The sequence below is a fragment of the Papaver somniferum genome, chromosome 8, assembly GCF_003573695.1.
Source record: "Papaver somniferum cultivar HN1 chromosome 8, ASM357369v1, whole genome shotgun sequence".
Taxonomy (NCBI): Eukaryota; Viridiplantae; Streptophyta; class Magnoliopsida; order Ranunculales; family Papaveraceae; genus Papaver; species Papaver somniferum.
Window position 1 is genome coordinate 146,324,891 of NC_039365.1, and position 17,780 is coordinate 146,342,670.

General features: G+C 34.7%; 2 protein-coding genes across 2 annotated transcripts; both read right to left on the reverse strand.

The window, feature by feature from the left end:
* Window positions 1–355: 355 nt before the first annotated feature.
* On the reverse strand, window positions 356–2,334 carry LOC113303376 (transcription factor TCP7-like). Its single transcript, XM_026552408.1, has one exon. The coding sequence runs from the start codon at window positions 2,160–2,162 to the stop codon at window positions 1,260–1,262; it is 903 nt and encodes a 300-aa protein (XP_026408193.1). The 5' UTR covers window positions 2,163–2,334; the 3' UTR covers window positions 356–1,259.
* A 4,685-nt stretch (window positions 2,335–7,019) lies between these two features.
* LOC113303375 (E3 ubiquitin-protein ligase RING1-like) lies at window positions 7,020–10,072 on the reverse strand. The gene is made up of 2 exons (XM_026552407.1): window positions 8,795–10,072; window positions 7,020–7,368 (listed from the first exon to the last, which is right to left on the reverse strand). The coding sequence occupies exon 1, from the start codon at window positions 9,953–9,955 to the stop codon at window positions 8,804–8,806; it is 1,152 nt and encodes a 383-aa protein (XP_026408192.1). The 5' UTR covers window positions 9,956–10,072; the 3' UTR covers window positions 7,020–7,368; window positions 8,795–8,803.
* Between the last annotated feature and the right edge of the window lie 7,708 nt (window positions 10,073–17,780).

A 17,780-nucleotide genomic window follows, 5' to 3' on the forward strand; every position in this document is an offset into this window, starting at 1 on the left:
TGAGAACATGCCTTCTTACCTTAATGTTCATCTAAATTGCCATGGTAAATTCTCAAGTAACCTTCAACTCCAATGGAGAACATGCCTCAGATACAGAAATTGGCTCAGTGTGAGAAGCAATGCAGAATGTTAGCCTAAAGACCGGGTTCTGTTTTATGCTGCATTAGCAAATGTGCAGCTCCTGGAGAAGCAGAAACCTGAGTACAAAAACTCTGGCTTCTGAAAACCTCAATTCGCATCAGGATACAACTTAAGAGTACACCAAATAATATGCAATCAATCAAGAAATAAGTGTACATGCTTTAATTTGGGGAAATTGCAGGGTACATTAATTAAACCATTAATGGTGGAAAGAAGTATAATAGAACATAATTACTTTTTTCTTATTCACACTGGGTAGACATGATAAACAAATCCATTACATACAGAGATGATTATCTTTATAAATCCAATAAAAATTGCTATAAAAATATTACAGATTAAAAATAGTGATGTTCTTCTAGGCATTGAACACAAGATAATTTCTGCAACCATTGCCATATACTAAACCCTGCTTCACCAGCATACAGAGCAAGACCAAAGAGCTAGATAGAGAAAGAGAGAAAACAAAGGCAAAAGTACTGTAATTTTGGTAATTCCACTGAGCCAAAAGAAATTTCTAATTTCTTCTCACTTAATGGATGGAATTTCAATTTGAAACCATGAAATTGAATGAAGATCACACCCAGAATTTCAACACCCATTAAAAGTAGTCAATTTTGTTTTACAATTTGTAAAACCCTCCCTGATTCCCAGATTTCTTCTCCATTGACACTTCTGCAGTCCTTTCTGAATAATCAGTACACTGCATAGGATTCCACCCATTTATAAAGAAACCCAATTCTCAAAAAACATCCCAATCTTCATTCAATTCTTCATAGCAAAAAAAAATAGAGAGAAAAAAACATCCCAAATCATCAATTTCAGGCAAATCTTTTCTCTTAGTCTTCTCCAACAAAACCCCCAATTTCCAACATCAGAAGTAGTAGAAGAAGTAATAATGGCAGTACTAGTAACTGGAACTATAATAAATAAATCCCTAAATTTGATATAATTCTTGATAGATCATCATACACTACAATTCCTGGATTTTTTTTTTCTTCCCCTAAATGGCCAAACCTAACAAAGAAGAAACCAAAGAGAAAACCCTAATTTATACTCTAAAACCCTAATCCACACTCACACAAAAAAACTTCCATGAAATCAAATCAAATTCTTAATTAACGAGGTTCATCATCTCTTCCACCCGAAGAAGCTGGTTGAGTAGACATTGAAGCTAATAAATTAAGATGGCCTTGTGTAACTGGAAAATAATTCCCAAGTCTAACCCCTGAAGCAGCAGCTTCATTCATCTGTTGTTGCTGCTGCTGTTGGTGTTGTTGATGCTGTTGGCTAAACCTAGCGGCAGACATAAATGGTTGAGAAGCCATCAAAGCAGCAGGAGTAGGTAAAACCATATCAGGTGTAGCAGAGAAACTCCAAACTTGACCATAATCAGGTCTAGCGGGTACAGCCCAAAACCCCCCACCAGCAGCAGCAGCCATGGCAGTTGTCACACTAACACCACCATTAGAATTATCATTTTTATCATGATCATCCCCATGATTATGATTATGGTTTTCGATATCATTGTTGTTATCATCAAGTCTAATTCTCTTACCAAGTAAAAAAGGGGTTGGATTAAGAATTTGATTATTGTGATTAATATTAATGGGTTTTTGATCTAAAGGAGAAGACATAGAAGAAGTATTAGAACTACGAACAGAGAGTGAAACAGCAGAGAAACTAGCAGGAGTAGTACCAGTACCAGTAGCAGCTATAATTGATGGTTCAGCTTGACGTAGTAACCACTCAATTGTTTGTCCATCAGATTTATGACCTAATTCACGTGTTAATTGAAATACCCTAGCTGCACATACAATTGGCATACGAATTCTTCTTCCTCTTCCATCTACTTTACTATGTCTATCTTTTGCTGGTGGTTTCTTCACTGCTAATACCCCATTATTACCAGTAGTAGTAGTTCCTGTTTGTTGTTGCTGTAATTGCTGCTGCTGTTGTTGTTGCCTTGATGATGGGTCTATTAGAACACCTCCATGACTAATTCCATCTGTTGTAGCCATGGATTCTGAGTCTTTGAAGCTTGATTTGGAGGTTCTGAAACCCTTTTCTTTTCTCTCTGTTTTGGTTTGTTTCAGGGTTCAGTTTGAGTTTTGAGAGAGAAAGTGAGAGTGAGTAGGTTTTTTTTGCTGAAGGAGGAATGAGCTGTTTTGTGTGAGTAGTTGTGAGTTGTGAACAGAGAGAGAAATGGAGGGAAAAAAGAGGTCTAATGATTGAGCGGCAGGAGCGGGTGGAGACAGAGAGAAGGGCACATGGGGTTGTGGGACCTACTTTACCACGCCCCCACCAGCTTGGGCCCACTTAAAACCTCTGGGTCTCGTCTCGAGTCTCTCTTTTTTTCCCCTTTTCTTTTTTTTTTTTCTTTAATTTTTTTTGTAATTTTCTCTTATCTGAATGTGGTGGTGGTGGTGGGTGGTGGTAGATTACTGTTACAGTGATGAAATTGGAAGTGAAGTGAAGTCAGTCAGTCTTCTGAACTGACACTTGTTGACTAGTTATTTACAGAATATGCCACTTTTGTTTGTTTTTTGATTTTCCGTTTATGTCCTTTTTAGCAAAAGCAAAACAAAATTTAGATAAAGCAATTTTTGGGATTAGCAATTTGATTAGATTAGATGGAAAGGCAGACAGTGTAAATCCACTAATCATGAAAGTTTTGAGATTAACATACACGTGATTCTTAATGGTCGATTTGGTGGGTGCATATGTGTGAATTTAGGAGGTAAACTTGGCTGCGGTTCAGAGACTGTGTTTCATAAGATGGTCCAATGACTTAAAAGTCAAGAACTGGTCCAGTGGCAGTGGGTCTAAAGAGACCGAGAACTCAAATATCGTCCATGACGTTTCCCGTGGTATTTGCCTGACGGCGGTGCTGATGATTTCGTCGCCGGAAAAATACGATTCAAGTCAACGAATGGGCCCGTTTCTTAAATGGCGGTCAATCATTTATAATCACGTCTTCTGCATATCAGATTTCATTCTCGTAAATTAATTAACTAATGTGCTAAGAAGAAATTTGAAGAGAAAAATATTGGTTTGAGTACAAATTTGCTGGCTTGCAATTTGAGCAGCCGTCAACGTTGGGGACCAATATCTATTCAAAACACGTGAAAGCATGTGGGTCCCATATTGACGTTTGACTGACGGCTCTGGCGAAGTGTTTGCGAACCAGTGAAAACACCAGTTCTTTCTTTCTTTCTTTTTACTATAGCCCTGATAAGGTGAATTTACTTTTTTCCATTTGGAGCAGCAGTAAAACTAATCCCGTCCATAAGTAATTTTTTTGATTTTTAGAAGTTAAAAAATAGAAAAGATGTAGAATTTCTGAACGATTTCTAAAAGCTGAAAAGTCGATTTTTTATGAAATAGAATTATACCGAAACACGCTATAAACAAATCTGATGATAACAGCTTCGGCCATCCAAAGTCCAAAAAAATCCTCCAAGAGATGAACTCTAGCAAACAATATTTACTCTTCTCATTGAGCTCTCTTCCTTTGTTTTGAGATTATGGCTGGCACTTGAGATCATTTTGGTATTATTTGTTTCAAAATAACATATGGTATTGGAAAACTAGAAAAGCAAATGATCGTCTAAAACTCTAAAAGCTTTCACTAACCCTTTCTTGTTACCTTTGCCCTATCGGTGTATCCGATATTCTTTGTACTTTATCCTTTTTCTTTTGTGTAAACATATCCTTGCATATCATACTTTTTGCATTATTTTAGTTGGTCTTGTCTTGATCATGCACCTCCCACCTAATTTCGCTACCCAGTCTAGAATAACAAAGACCGTAAGCTTCAGCTTGCGCGTTTGCAATTCGTTGAATATCAAGTTTTTTTGACAGGGGCGGAGCTAGGAATCTGAGTTGCAACCATATCGAATAATTATAATAATTATCGGTAAAGATGAAGGTTAGCTTCGTCTATTGAAAAGGCCATTGTATCGCTGGCTACCACCATCTGGTAATAACGTTTCAAAGGATAAGCATTTGTCGGTGAAATTCGAACCAAATTATGGCATCTATGTCGGTTACAATAATCGGATTGGGTTCTGGTTTCGGATCAATTTGAAACCCGTATTATATCTAAGGACTACCACTTGGCCAACCATTTCCCACAAGATACTATTTGATGCCTGTACTCCTGTCCGTTTTCAAAACACTGATAGTGCTTAATTGATGACAAAATTTCATGTTCAAGTGTCAGTTTTCACTGTTTAGATGTCATTATATGTACAAACACATATCTTTTAGATAGGTAATCCCCCCAATAATTTGTGCACCAATGTTTTTAATATCGTCGACATAAATGGATCAAAAAAGGACTAAAGATCATGCTAATACGAAACACTTGTCTCTTATCTCCTCTAATAAATTTGCTCCATCGTAAATGCAATGACCACGCACTAATGTCACCCAACAACGTATCATCATCCTCATAGCCAATCGGACTTGTACTGTATTACACCCATCAACGTCACACCCGATCCGGCTGTAGAGTAGACCCATATTATTACGAATGGCATTTTTGGTGATTTATTGGTGAATGGAATGACAAATGTAATACCAGGTTCTGATTTTTCTGAACAAAGATAAGGACCTGAGATCCGTGCTGTTTTTTCTTGGCAAATGACAGAAGGTGAGAGTGACACTGACATACATATACACACCTGTCAAACACGCTTAATCCGCACGTGCTGGACCTGACTAGAAATGTATTTTAGATGACTCTGTCTAATCTGTTCTGTGGTGTTCGTTTGTTTGCTGATTGCTTTTAACGTTCTTTTTCCTTCTCTTCACAGATATACAAAGAAGGGGAGAGGGGGAGCAGATATTGTGCCCAACTTGTTATTGCGGGACCCACTTTGCACAACCCACACACACAATCACATCAAATAAATACGATTGCTTGTGACAAATGGCACCCTCTGCTGCATTGTTTTACTATATTGTCGTAGGAGTAGGACCATTTCTTCTTTTTTTGTACCTTGAGGATAAGATTTTTGTTTAATTAGCAGCAGCTTAATCAAAAGTTACAATTTGTCTACATTTTTTTAATTTAAGCATGTGAAAATAATTAGTTACATGAGTGGTGGTAGAAACTCAAATTGTCACCTCAGTCAACTGAATTTACAGTCCCCCCCCCCCACCCCCACCCCATTTTTTATACTTGATTTTCTACAAAAGAAAAAGAAAGAAAAAAGAAAAAGATGCACAGGTGCAAGGGCGGAGCCCTAGTTAGTAAGTTCGCGAATGATTCGCGAATTTTTTCGTATCACGAATTTTACCGTTTTATTCGCGTACGTTTTCAACTCCGAACCCAAGTCGCGTATTATGTGGCATTCCAGGATTATTCGCGAATCGTTCACGAATTTTACGTATCCCGAATGATATGTCCGCTTACTTCGCCATAAATTCTTTAGCTTTTACTTTTCAAAGACTCCACTTTTTGGGCTTTACTGCCTCCCGAGCATACACGACCGAATATTAGACGTGTTGTAATTTTTATGAAACAAAAACGACTGAAGAGATTTGAAGGTGAAGGTAAGAGAGATCTCAAACTCACTAACCAAGCATCTAAACCACCATATGACGTCCTCTTGGATAACTAATGTTGTATATATTATCAATATCATCATATTAAGTTTATTTTTTCTTTAAATAACTCTCACATATGCATAAAAATTGGTCTATGACCTTATAAATACAAATTATTTGTTATATATAGATACCGAATTTTCAGATCCGAACTCACATTTATAAATCGAATTATACACGTACGTATGCCGTTCCGAATTACTGACGAATCACGTCCCGTTGACCGAATTTTGGACCGAATCTGGATTTTACAAAACCGTATAATACTCGTACGTTTGTCGTTCCGTACATTTACCGAATCCCGAATTGCTAACTAGGGGCGGAGCCACATGGAGAGGATGGTGTGCAATAGCGCATAAACTTTTGTTTTAAAAATTTTCTGTATGGTTCACCACTTCACTGAAAATGAATTCACTTTTTCGTTCAAGGGTTTAGTGTTTCTCACGGAAAAAACATCAGAGAAGTTGACGTGTCTTAAGGTTTAATCACTGGATTTGTACTGTACGCAATCGAAGTACCATCGTAATTAGAATTATACCTACGATGTGAAAACTGAAAAGGTAAAAAATCTCCGTTTAAGGCGACGTGTCACTGCAGAAAAAGTTTGATTACTTGGTCGGTTGGGCCTGTCGATTTGATCTTTCTTAACTAGAGGAATTCAACTTCCACCCTTCGACAGTTTTCTAATCCACACCACTCAAACTTACACCATCTAGTAGAAGCAATATTACTGATGCAAATCGAGAAAACGAATATCGGTTCATGAATCTTGATCACCATCTCCAATTTGGATTATTAGGGTCGTTTGTGTAAACAAAGTTTGGTTAGATGTCTGGAAAGCCTTATATTCGTATATGAACTCGGTTCTAAAAATATGAGCTAGGCTGAAGTTTGTGTAATTCTGTCGTGGCACTACAGAATAAGATGAATTTCCAAGCTAAAAAGAGGAAGAATGAACTACATGTTGCAAATCCTGCACTGTCTAATTATAGTCCATGGACAAAGGTTCAAGTATAAGGATTTGCTCCCGTCCCTTTAAAGCTTACTCTTATATAACACCATGACCTTCTGAGAAACGCAAGATTGTTGGGAGAAAATGTGGACCAAGTATATCACAGCTGCTATACACCACCATCTTCACTAGGAATTAGGAATTCTCCTGATCCTCCTAAATAATTTCTGATAAACCAGCCCACAAAAGCGATGCAGCGTTGTTCTACCGTACGGATCCAGAACATACAGTTGTAAGGAGAGATTTCATAGAAACCCAACGAAAAGAAAGCTCATAGCACAAATTTAAAACATTTTACGATTTGATGGCTATGAACAATAATGCATATGGCTAAAAAAGCGTCATTCATAATGAATGCTGAAATTACAAAAGAAACTCCGCAGATGGTCGAAACACAAACTCTACTTTGAACTAACGCAATATTTAACTGTGTATATTAACCCTTCCTTACATGTTGTTCATCCACTTACAGACATGAAGAGAAACGTTTTTGTGCGTACCACAACTATAACTGAAAAGCCTGTTCTCAAATTCACCAAGCATAAAGAAGCTGGCATGACACCCGACTCCGCCGGTGAGTGCCATCAATTCAGCTTCTCCTACAAAACAAAATTTTTATAAGTTTAAATTAGGATTTCACAAGTCTAACACCTTATACATTGAATAACAAGCAATTTGCTTGTCTAACCATGTGAAAACCCTAGCTGTTCTTGCATAAGAGATTACACATGCTTGTCTAACCATGAATACAACTTTAGTTTAATTTAATTGTTGGAGTATGACTTATATAAGCTACTGTGATATTGTTGTGAATATATGTTACGAAGGAAAGTTCAAACAAAGATATGATAGGAAGCAATAGCCTAGATGCGAAGATATGTTTAAGCAACAAGAAAACAGAGTAATTAAATGGTCCAACTAGTTTAGTTTTTTGTCATTGGCTCATTGCACCATCAGACTCGATACATAAAAAAGAAAAAGAAAATGGCTTCATCTGTAACTAAGGTGATAGTATTTAGCTTCCTTGAAATGCCCTAAACTGAATTAGTGATTCCCATATATCAAGAAAAACAAAACAAATAAAGACTTATTTTCCAACACTTCACAATATGCATGTTACTAAGTAGAATAGTTCATGTGTGTGTACGCTGCAGTTCCCTACGTTCAAAGTGATAACCTGACTGACCTGCCTCTGATAGTCTAATAAGAGAATGAGGGTGGCTACCACAGACGACCGCTTCATTATTCCTAGAAGAATCAATGCTTTGTTTGACACATGTGCTCGACATACTTTGTCAGAAATAATTTCTGATCAACATGATCCTAATCCTAACCAAGAGACTTCAACTATGTAGAATATACCGGATATAGAATGATCATAAGTCAAAGGAATAACACTCCTTAGAGCCATGAACCCCAGCAGTAACTGTAATTCTCACTATTGTCCTACATAACAATTGCATCAAAGATTGAAAGTTCATCAGCTCTAACCAAATAAAATAGATGTATCTCAACAACTGTTTCAGTCAGTCTGAACTGAGAACACTATAAGTTGTGCAACTTGTGCACTAGCGCTACTTCTATTATAATATCATATACCTAATACACTGGGTGCAGAATCAATGATATATTCTCACATTAAATAAGCTTAGGCTTAAATGACAACAAAAAAGAGGAGTATAATCAGTACATGGTTATAATTCTATTTGAACTTTAACTATCAATGGGAATAATTTGATGCTCACACAACCACACTGCTGCAAACTATAATTAGTTGTTGTTTTTTAAAAGATCGTTTTCAAGTCATAAAATTCGTTTATTGATCCAAATATCCCTCACGTGGTTGAAAACCAGATACAGCATGGTCAGTAATGCAACCTCCTTAGAAAAAAGGACAATGCATGTAAGGTCTTCTTTGGTGGTTCAGCATTCTACCACTATCCCATAAAGATTCCAAATTTCAAAAGTTCTTGCAGACACAATGAGTCGAGAACAAATAAAAAAACACAAATGGTAAAAAAATACCTAAAATCCTCAATCCAATTCTTCAAAACTGGGTTGAACATCCCCACTTCCCTGATTACTCGAGTTCCTACTCCCATCATTGTTGTTGTTGTTGTTGCTGGTATTGTCAACCCCACTGCCACTTGCCCCTGCTCTTGGTGTCTGTTCAAATAGTGGCCAAGGAAGTGAAATCCTAAACCTCCTCTCAGTTGTTCTAGGGGTATTAGGCACTGCATCACCAGAACCAGTCCCTCCACCCCGTGAAGGATTCTCTGCAGTTTCTCGACTTCGCTGCTCATAATCTGGATCATCAGTTGGCAATTCATATCGACAAACAGGGCAAGAATTATGCAACTCCAGCCAAGGCAGGATACAATCAGGATGATAGATATGCTTACAGGGCATCTGTTTAGTAACAGACCCTAATTCAAACTCATCTTTACACACAGCACATTGAGAAGAATCGGATGATAGTATTTCCTCAGTGATACTCACAGTTGGTAATTTCTCAATTGCTGTTTTGGCAGCAGGTGGTGTTCCATACCTATTGGGATCGTTTTCTGCTAACTGTTGAATCAATTGTTCAAGCCCAGGACCCAAGAAATAATCCCCTAAATTCGATGGCAGACCAAACCCTCCACCACCACCACCACCAAGCTCGCCATCCATAGGATTATTCTCAATCACAAACTGAATATTGGCACCACCACCAGCCATACTATTAATATAATTCTGAAAAAACATAAGAGGATTAAAAACATCTGGATCATTAGACCCACCACCAGTTTGAGAAGACGATCGGTTTTGATTCTGAGTTTGATTCTGGGTTTGATTCTGAGTTGGGTTTCTTGCATCCATAGCTTGTTCAAGCATAGTAAATAGATTCATAGGGTTTTGAAACTCCATTGAAGAAGTTGTAGAAGCAGACGAGAATAGCGGAATACCAGCAAACGGGTTAGGAAACCCACCACCAGCGCCACCACCACCAAGAGGATGAGTAGTTTCAGAGAATGACAAGAAAGGGCTTGGATTAGGGTTAGGGTTTTCGACTTCTTCAATAAACTCACCATTACAATTAGGGCAAACCAAATCAGACGCTGTTACTGAAATTGAAATTGTACGTTCACATTGATAACAATAATACATTCTACCTCCACTTCGTTGCCTTATTACGAATGCCATCTTTTTACAGACGAAAAATCAATCGAATCGAAGAAGATGGAAGAAAGGAGTTTTTTTTTTTTTTTTGTATGAATTTGAGAGAGGAGAATTTTTGGTCGCTATGGTTTCAAGCTAACGGAAAAGACATATAAATACCGGATATAAATACTATGGACGTAGTTTTATTTATTTTGACGGGACCGAATTCGATGTGGAAACGTGGTAACTTAGGTGTATAGTTTTTGTTTACTTACTTTGTAAAGTGAGTGTACGATACGCTTGTACTTTTTGTAATGTCGGTGTTGGACGGTCAGTTATAGTTAACTATTTGTGTTTGCTTTTTGTTGGGTGGTAAGAATGCCTACCTTAAATGTGGGTGTACGTTTGGTGTGATGTTCCCGGAATCCGATTGGTGTTATGACCGTCGTTGCGATAAGAGTTCTAACCTTGGTGTGACAGGAATAATGAGATAAATCCATTTCCTCCTTGGACCGAGGAATAAATCCACTTCCTCCTTGGGCTGAGGAATAAGATCAGTCTGGCAAGACATTCCGGTGAGCCATCATCGAGAGTTTAGGAACTTGAGGTGTTGTGTTACTGTGAGTCCTGGGGTTTTTACTGGGTACCCAAATCGAACCGAATCCAATTGTGAGTCATAAATTTGGATCCATCAGCAACTTAGGACCCTACAAGTATTATTCGATTGTAAGTATTGGATTAGTTTTGATTTTGATTTTTTTTTCGTTTTCTATTTATTTATTACGTTTAATCTTTATTTAGAAGTTAGAATATTAATAAAGAAATAAGAATAAAATTTTTATAAAATTTGTATCGATTAAAGTTAAAAAGAGAGAAATATTAAGTTTTGAGAATATTTTGATACGTTTTTAATATCTAACGGGTATCTGGAATTGAGGGTATCCAAGATTTTTATCGGGTCCGATGTCAGGTCCATTAATTTAGGTACTGGATGCGGTTCAGGGTTCAGTGGTACCCAGATGGCCCTGACCTATTTTGACTGTCCTAGTTATTGAGTAACTTATGGAACATGACTTGCGAAACTCTAATTGTTGAAAACATAAGTCAGCTAAAAACTCACAAGAGAATTTATAACCTAAGAACGATTAATTGGTTAAGTTTAGAAAGAAAGGGCTAAAGGACTTATCTAATTTAGACGGAGTTAGTGGCTACGGGATAGAGTTGCTAAAACACCTTAGCCGTCCAAGGTTTTTATTTTTCTTTTACTTTTTTAAGAAAGATGTTTTTCAAACTAAAACAAAAAAAGAAAAACCTTAAATTTTCATTATCCAATACGTTATTTGTAGTAGATACTACTTCTACAGTTGATCGAATTGTGCCGAAGTAATTCATTTTGAAGTAGTAGTTACTTCAAATAGTATTTTCTCTTATAAAATAGTTGACAGAGACATTCAAATAGTATTTTCTCTTATTTTCTCTTAAATCTTTATGTTAAGCATTATTAAGTTGAACCCGCTGGCGTCAGTATGTCAAATCAGTTGTCAAATTTAGATACAAAAGTAAGGTCCGGACTATATTAGATTTAAGTTGTAAAATACAAAATTAAAGTTATCTTTGAAAACCGGATATTGAAGACTACACGAATACATGTATGGATAACTTTGTCAAAAAATGGTAACAAATACTTGATTCTCTTGTTTATTCTACGTCTCTATCTATCGAAACAGAGTGCTCACTCGTTGGAACAATTCCTATGACGGAAAATATACTTTTGTATATACATTCGAGGAGTTTTGAGCCTATGAATTTAGTTGTATTAACCATTAACACTGTTAAGGTTTCCATGTTATAGTGAACAAAAAATATGAAAACTACTAGCCAATAATCACTTAATTCCAAGTTATAATAAAGAAGTTATGAGTGATTAACTAAACCTAAAAAAAGTGTGAGTAAAGGTTCAGTTCATGAATAGCAAACAGTACACAAACTTTTAGCAAAAATTCGTGAACTAAACCGCAAAAACTTGACTTTATGCCTATTGTGGCTAAGATTTTGATGTTTCTTTTCCTAGACAAGGTGGCTTGCGTTTTAAGCAACTTATCCTTGGTTATTCGCTATAAAAGGAGGTTTAATTCATGTAGTTACACAAAGCATCCCTTGAAAATTTTTGTGTGTGTTGCATAAGGTTGTTTTCCACATCTTTGTTCTTTGCTAACAATACTAAAATTTTGAAGACTTTACTTGGGATCATAAAGCACGAGTTAGATATATTTTTCTTTCATAGTTATAAACCATAATTGATCTTGTGAGGTAAAATCAATTAGCTTAGTGAACGTGTAAACTCTAAAATCTTCTAAAGAGAATTTACATTGTGCTAGAAGATTTACAAGAGCAATTCTTATACAAAATTTATGTTTTTCTAAGACTTTTAGCATGAATACACGTAAAAAAAACTAAATCACCTTAAGATTTCAACACTAGTCATTTCCTATTGTCAGTGCACTGTTTGCACTAGTTTGATATTCTAACTATTTTCTTTCTAGTTAACTAGAAAATACGCATGTATGATGCACCCGCGGACTCACATTGTGAAATTTTGAAATCAGTCAATTTTCATATATGCAATTAAAAAGGGAAAAGGTGAAACATTTGGTTGGTTTGATATAAACAAATAAATATAAGTTTCCAACGATGACGAAATCGATGAATCACATGATTTTATCTTAAGGAGGATTGAACAAATAGTTGAATATAAGAATGTTGGATAAGCTTTATTTATTCAAAAATAACATTTTTTTTTACTTAAAAAATAAAAATTAACACCCTTTGTTTTACACTAGACCACCTAAACTTCGTCGACATTGATTTATTTATATTTTAGTGTCTAACATTTTTTATCCAAATCAGTACCATTGCAACTAAAGACAATTAGTACTTTAGGCAGTGACATCCATTTAACACACTGTTAAAAAAATGTAGGCTTGGAAAGTGCATCCGTAATGAGACACATCTCCATGAATAAAGAGCAAGACAATCTAGAATCTTGGACGATCTCACCCTGACCAATAAAGAATATCTTAATCGTTTGGTTGACCATTAAGACTTAAGAGACATCCATCTTTCTTTGCATTGAATTATCCAGGTAACATTTACAATCTAATGAAATCGCATGTGGTATGCACTTGCCAACTGCTGCTTGAACTTAAACTATTCAACAATGCGTCACGGGCATCTTTTTTCTTTTGCTGCCTTCCTTTTTCTATGGCTAAATACTCCACTAACAACTATCATCCCCTACCTCTCCTTATAACAACAACGTATACAATACATCCATGTAAATTTTAAAAATTGAGTTGTAAATTTCATGATTAGTAAAAATATTTTGGAAACTACTTTAATTAAGCTAATGGGTTAACGGGCTTATGAATAATTGAAACTAATGGGCTCCAATACATAACATTTAGTGAACTTTTAAGGCCCATTAATAAGTCGGCACCATATTTATTTTGATGGGAGAGGAGAATTTGGTCGCTATGGTTTCAAGCTAAACGAAAAGACATATAAATACTACTGGTCGTAGTTTATTCAATTTTGAGTTACAACAGAGAAGTTATGAGTGATTTACTAAAGCTAAAAAAAGAGTGGGTAAAGATTCAGTTCATAAATAGGAAACAATACACAAACTCTTAGGAATTTTTTTTGAACTAAGTGATCAATTTTTTGATGTTTCTTTCCTATAGATAAGGTGGCTTGCATTTTAAGCAACTTATCCTTGGTCATTCACTATAAAAGGAGATTTCATGTAGCTACACGAACTATCCCTTGGAAAATTTTATGCGTGTTGCATAAGGTTGTTCTCCACATCTTTGTTCTTCACGAAAAAAATTGAGATTTTGAAGAATTTACTCGGGAATCATAAAGCACATGTTAGCTATATTTTCCTTTTATAGTTATAAACTAAAGATTTGAAAAATCAAGATATCTAGTTGATTTTGTGAGGTAAAATCAATTATCTTAAGGAACGTGTAAGCTCTAATTGTTGAGGAGCATCTTATAAAGAGAATTGGCGTTGTGTTAGAAGATTTACAAAAGCAATTCCTAAAAAAAATTAATGTTATGCTATGAGTTTTAGCATGAATATACGTAAAAAAAATCTAAATCACCTTAAAATTTCAACATTAAAGTCATGTCCCATTGTAAGTGCATTATTTGCGCTGGTTTGATATTTTCTCTTATTTATTACTCCCTCCGTTCTGATTTACTTGACGTTGTATAGTTTTTCACGGAGATTAAGAAATATCAAGGAGAGTAAAATCTTTCCAATTCTACCCATATTAATTCCTTCTTAAAGATTTAAATGACCTAGTTTTTAGTTCCTAGATTCTAGGTAAAGTTATCAATCCCATAATAATTTATCAATCCCATGGTAATTTACTTGGGATATACTACCAAATTCTCAACACAATAAATATTAGAGTAGATTTAAAAATTAGAGTACTGATTACAACAAAAATTAATGATACTGTGTGATTCCAAAGCAAGGGCAAATCAGTGAGATTATGAGAAAAATATTAAAACTATCATCTATTTTGGAACACAAAAAAACCCCTAAAACGTCAAGTAAAATGGAACGAAGGGAGTATTATGCTATAATTTTGTTTATTTTTGAGTTCCTTTGGAGTATTGAAGTGAAATCAACAAAAGGAAGTGTAAATGGCTTTAAAAGTGTTACGAAAGTGAAGTTCAAAAATTGAAGAAGGATCAAAGAAAAATATAACTTCCAAAAACCAAAATGGCTTCATTTCTATATCGAAGAATTCAATTGCAACGCGATTAGCGAAAGAACGAGGTCGTTCTGATATCGGACGAAGAAGTTACGTGCAAAACGATCTTGAAGAACTAAATGTACAAATAGAAGTTCGGGTGAGAACCTTACCATTTCGACCTAGCCAAACCTACACTCTATAAGTCAAGTTTTTAGAACAAAATACATATATAAGTTCGGTTAGGAATTATTTATTTCAACACAATTGAACCTATACTTTGGATATCAAGTTTGTCGAAGAGTTTACAAAATAATATTCGGCTAAGAAGTGTGCCAAAGGTCTTAGCCTAACCTGACACATCCTAGGACATGTTTTGTCGCATTTTGACTTCTAAATTGAGTTTTCCCGATCCCGAACAGATTCTAAGCCCCGAATCTCATGAATACTATTACATAAGAAGACCCCATGAACTCTGAAAAAGTAAACAAATACTCTGCAACAATAAGGAGATAAAGTTTGGAGTTTTAATTGATTATCACAATCTCTAGGGTTTGCTTACTTGCTTTCTTGTATATTTTCCATGGATTTTGAGAAACCTATGATGAACTAACCTTCTTATTGTTTAGAGATGCTTATTAATTGAAGTCTTCATTCTTAATTATTTATAATCTATTTAATATCGTTGATGTTTCTACTATTAATGAGTTCATGTATGATTAATGGATGTTTGTTTGTTTAAGTTGTAATTAGATGAGAATATATCAATATCTGTAGCTAACTTAGGGTTCGAGATCCGTAATTGCCGAAAAAATCCTTGTTACAAGTAGCATAACATAGTTGTTCACGATGGGATATCGCGATGCAATTATGTGTAAAAGTGTAACCTAAGTTAAATCTATGTGGATCTTGCATCGGCTTGCTTAGAATAACCTCGATTTAAAAAGATCATTGTTTTCATTAGGTTAAAATTGAGTGACTCTTTCGCGAAGTTATTTAACGAAAGTGATTCATAGAGTGTCTCTTGCGCCTTTGATGATATAAGGAATTTCACAAGAGTAAGCATGATATAAGATGCTTTAGGATTATTGATGTTGAGAGAGAATCCATACTTTGCGATTTGGTTGATAACATGTTGGAAGATGGAAGAGGGAAGCTGAAACCTATAAAAATATAGTTTACCCATGATAAATCATAATAGTTTACTTACTTTAGTATAACTTAGTTATAACCACAATAAAACTCTCAATTTTACATAAGTTATGGAAAGAAATTAACAACCTATATTTTCCTAATGAACGATTTTATTCTTGTTACTATACTCTAATCCTTATTTATGAAGTGCGGAATGCGAAAATAATTTTACTTACAACCGACCACATATGAGAGACTTGTACTGTTATTTTGAAAACATGATGTAGGGAATACTCTTAAACACCTATTCTCTACCCCAAATTTTTGAGATTTAAGTAAGCGAAAAAGATAAGAAAAAAGGCGGGAGAATCACATCTCCAAACTCCAAAGATAAATGATTTACTATCAAGATTTATTTACCAAATAAAAAAATTAATAACAATCTTTTTTATTAGAGTAAGATAAAATACAAGAGAAAGAAATGAATTACTCAGTTGTAACCCAAATACCTATTGGGATTCAATTGTTTTCAATTTTTTCTTTAAATATTTTTTTTGGCCATCGTACTATATTTCGCATACCCAATATCCAAGTGGGCATTATCCGCACTATAACCACGGTTTAGATAGTACTTAGGACCACTGTCAACCTTTTGAAAGTTTTGGCTTGTATCATGGTGATCCAAATTACTATTCGCACGTGCACAAATCATAAGAATGGAAGAACGACCAGTAATATAATGATTAACATGCAAGTTTTCTATCCCTGTTACTGAAAGATCAAAGATCGTTTAAGAGTGACATGTTATTGAAAGAGTATCGTGAATGTTCACGTAATGTATTTGAGAATTAAGTAAAACTTTTGTGGTCGTTAGTATTGCTCTCAAGTATGAATATTACACTTTCAATTGATTACTAGAAAACAAATAAGTAACTTCAAAATAATTTCGTTAGTATTGCTTTCTCAAGAAATCGTTTCTTCTTAAATAAAAATAACTAAGGTAATTAGACAATAACATAATAGAAAAAAATTTAGCTTTGATTTTTTGTTAATTAGTTATTAATTTATTTATTTTTCATCTTCTATAATAATTCAAGCAATTATGAATCATCAACTTTGATTAATAGATAACAAAATGATAAACATTTATTTTAATTTGATTTCTTTTCATTTGTCTCGATTAAAACAACTCATGGTTAGTCAATTGAGATTTGTAGAGATGTTAAAAGAATTTTAGAGAACTTCTAAAATCTCTTGTTATTCAATAGAGAGTTATTCAAAATCTCAAACAATTTTTGTTATTGGATCATGACTTTCTAAAAGTCTTCGTAATTCTCTATTATTGGATTTGGAATTTGAAATCAATGATTTATGGTTTTGGGAGACTTGTAGAGACTTTTATTACGAAACATACCATAAATGACTAAAACAAAGTCTCTCATAAGCATGTGATATTTTGAGAGACTTTTTTCTTTCCCTTTTCTTGAAGGATTAAATATCAAAATATGTAAAACAATAACCAAATAAGCTACAATTAAATTTATAAAAAATGAAGAAAAAAAATTGTTGTCTTCCAAAACCCAATAAGTTTACTAAAGATTCAAATCCCTTATGCTTTGACTTTATTGGAAAAATGGTTACAATTTCTGTTAGCCATGCAAAGACTAATACATTTTCATTGAAATATTCATATATTCATTTTGTAAAATAAATAAGTATGTTGTTTGTATCATGTGTGTAAAATGAAAATCATATATATTTTATTGTCTCAATAAATCACCATAATTCTTTGAAAATCATTCAGAGAGTCTCTCAAAATATTTAAACTCACGGAGAGTCACCCAAAATCTCTTGCATAACAAGTCTCTGAACCTCTCTACTAATCCCAATTGACCAACCTCCTGTAAGTGGCTTGTTTGCCATTCATGCTTCTCTGAATTCAGAAGCAGTAGTATTTCGATTTTTTGGTC

Bases quoted from the DNA above. Each gene is read 5' to 3' on its own strand.
- LOC113303376 (XM_026552408.1), bottom strand. From the start codon at position 2,162: ATGGCTACAACAGATGGAATTAGTCATGGAGGTGTTCTAATAGACCCA.
- LOC113303375 (XM_026552407.1), bottom strand. From the start codon at position 9,955: ATGGCATTCGTAATAAGGCAACGAAGTGGAGGTAGAATGTATTATTGT.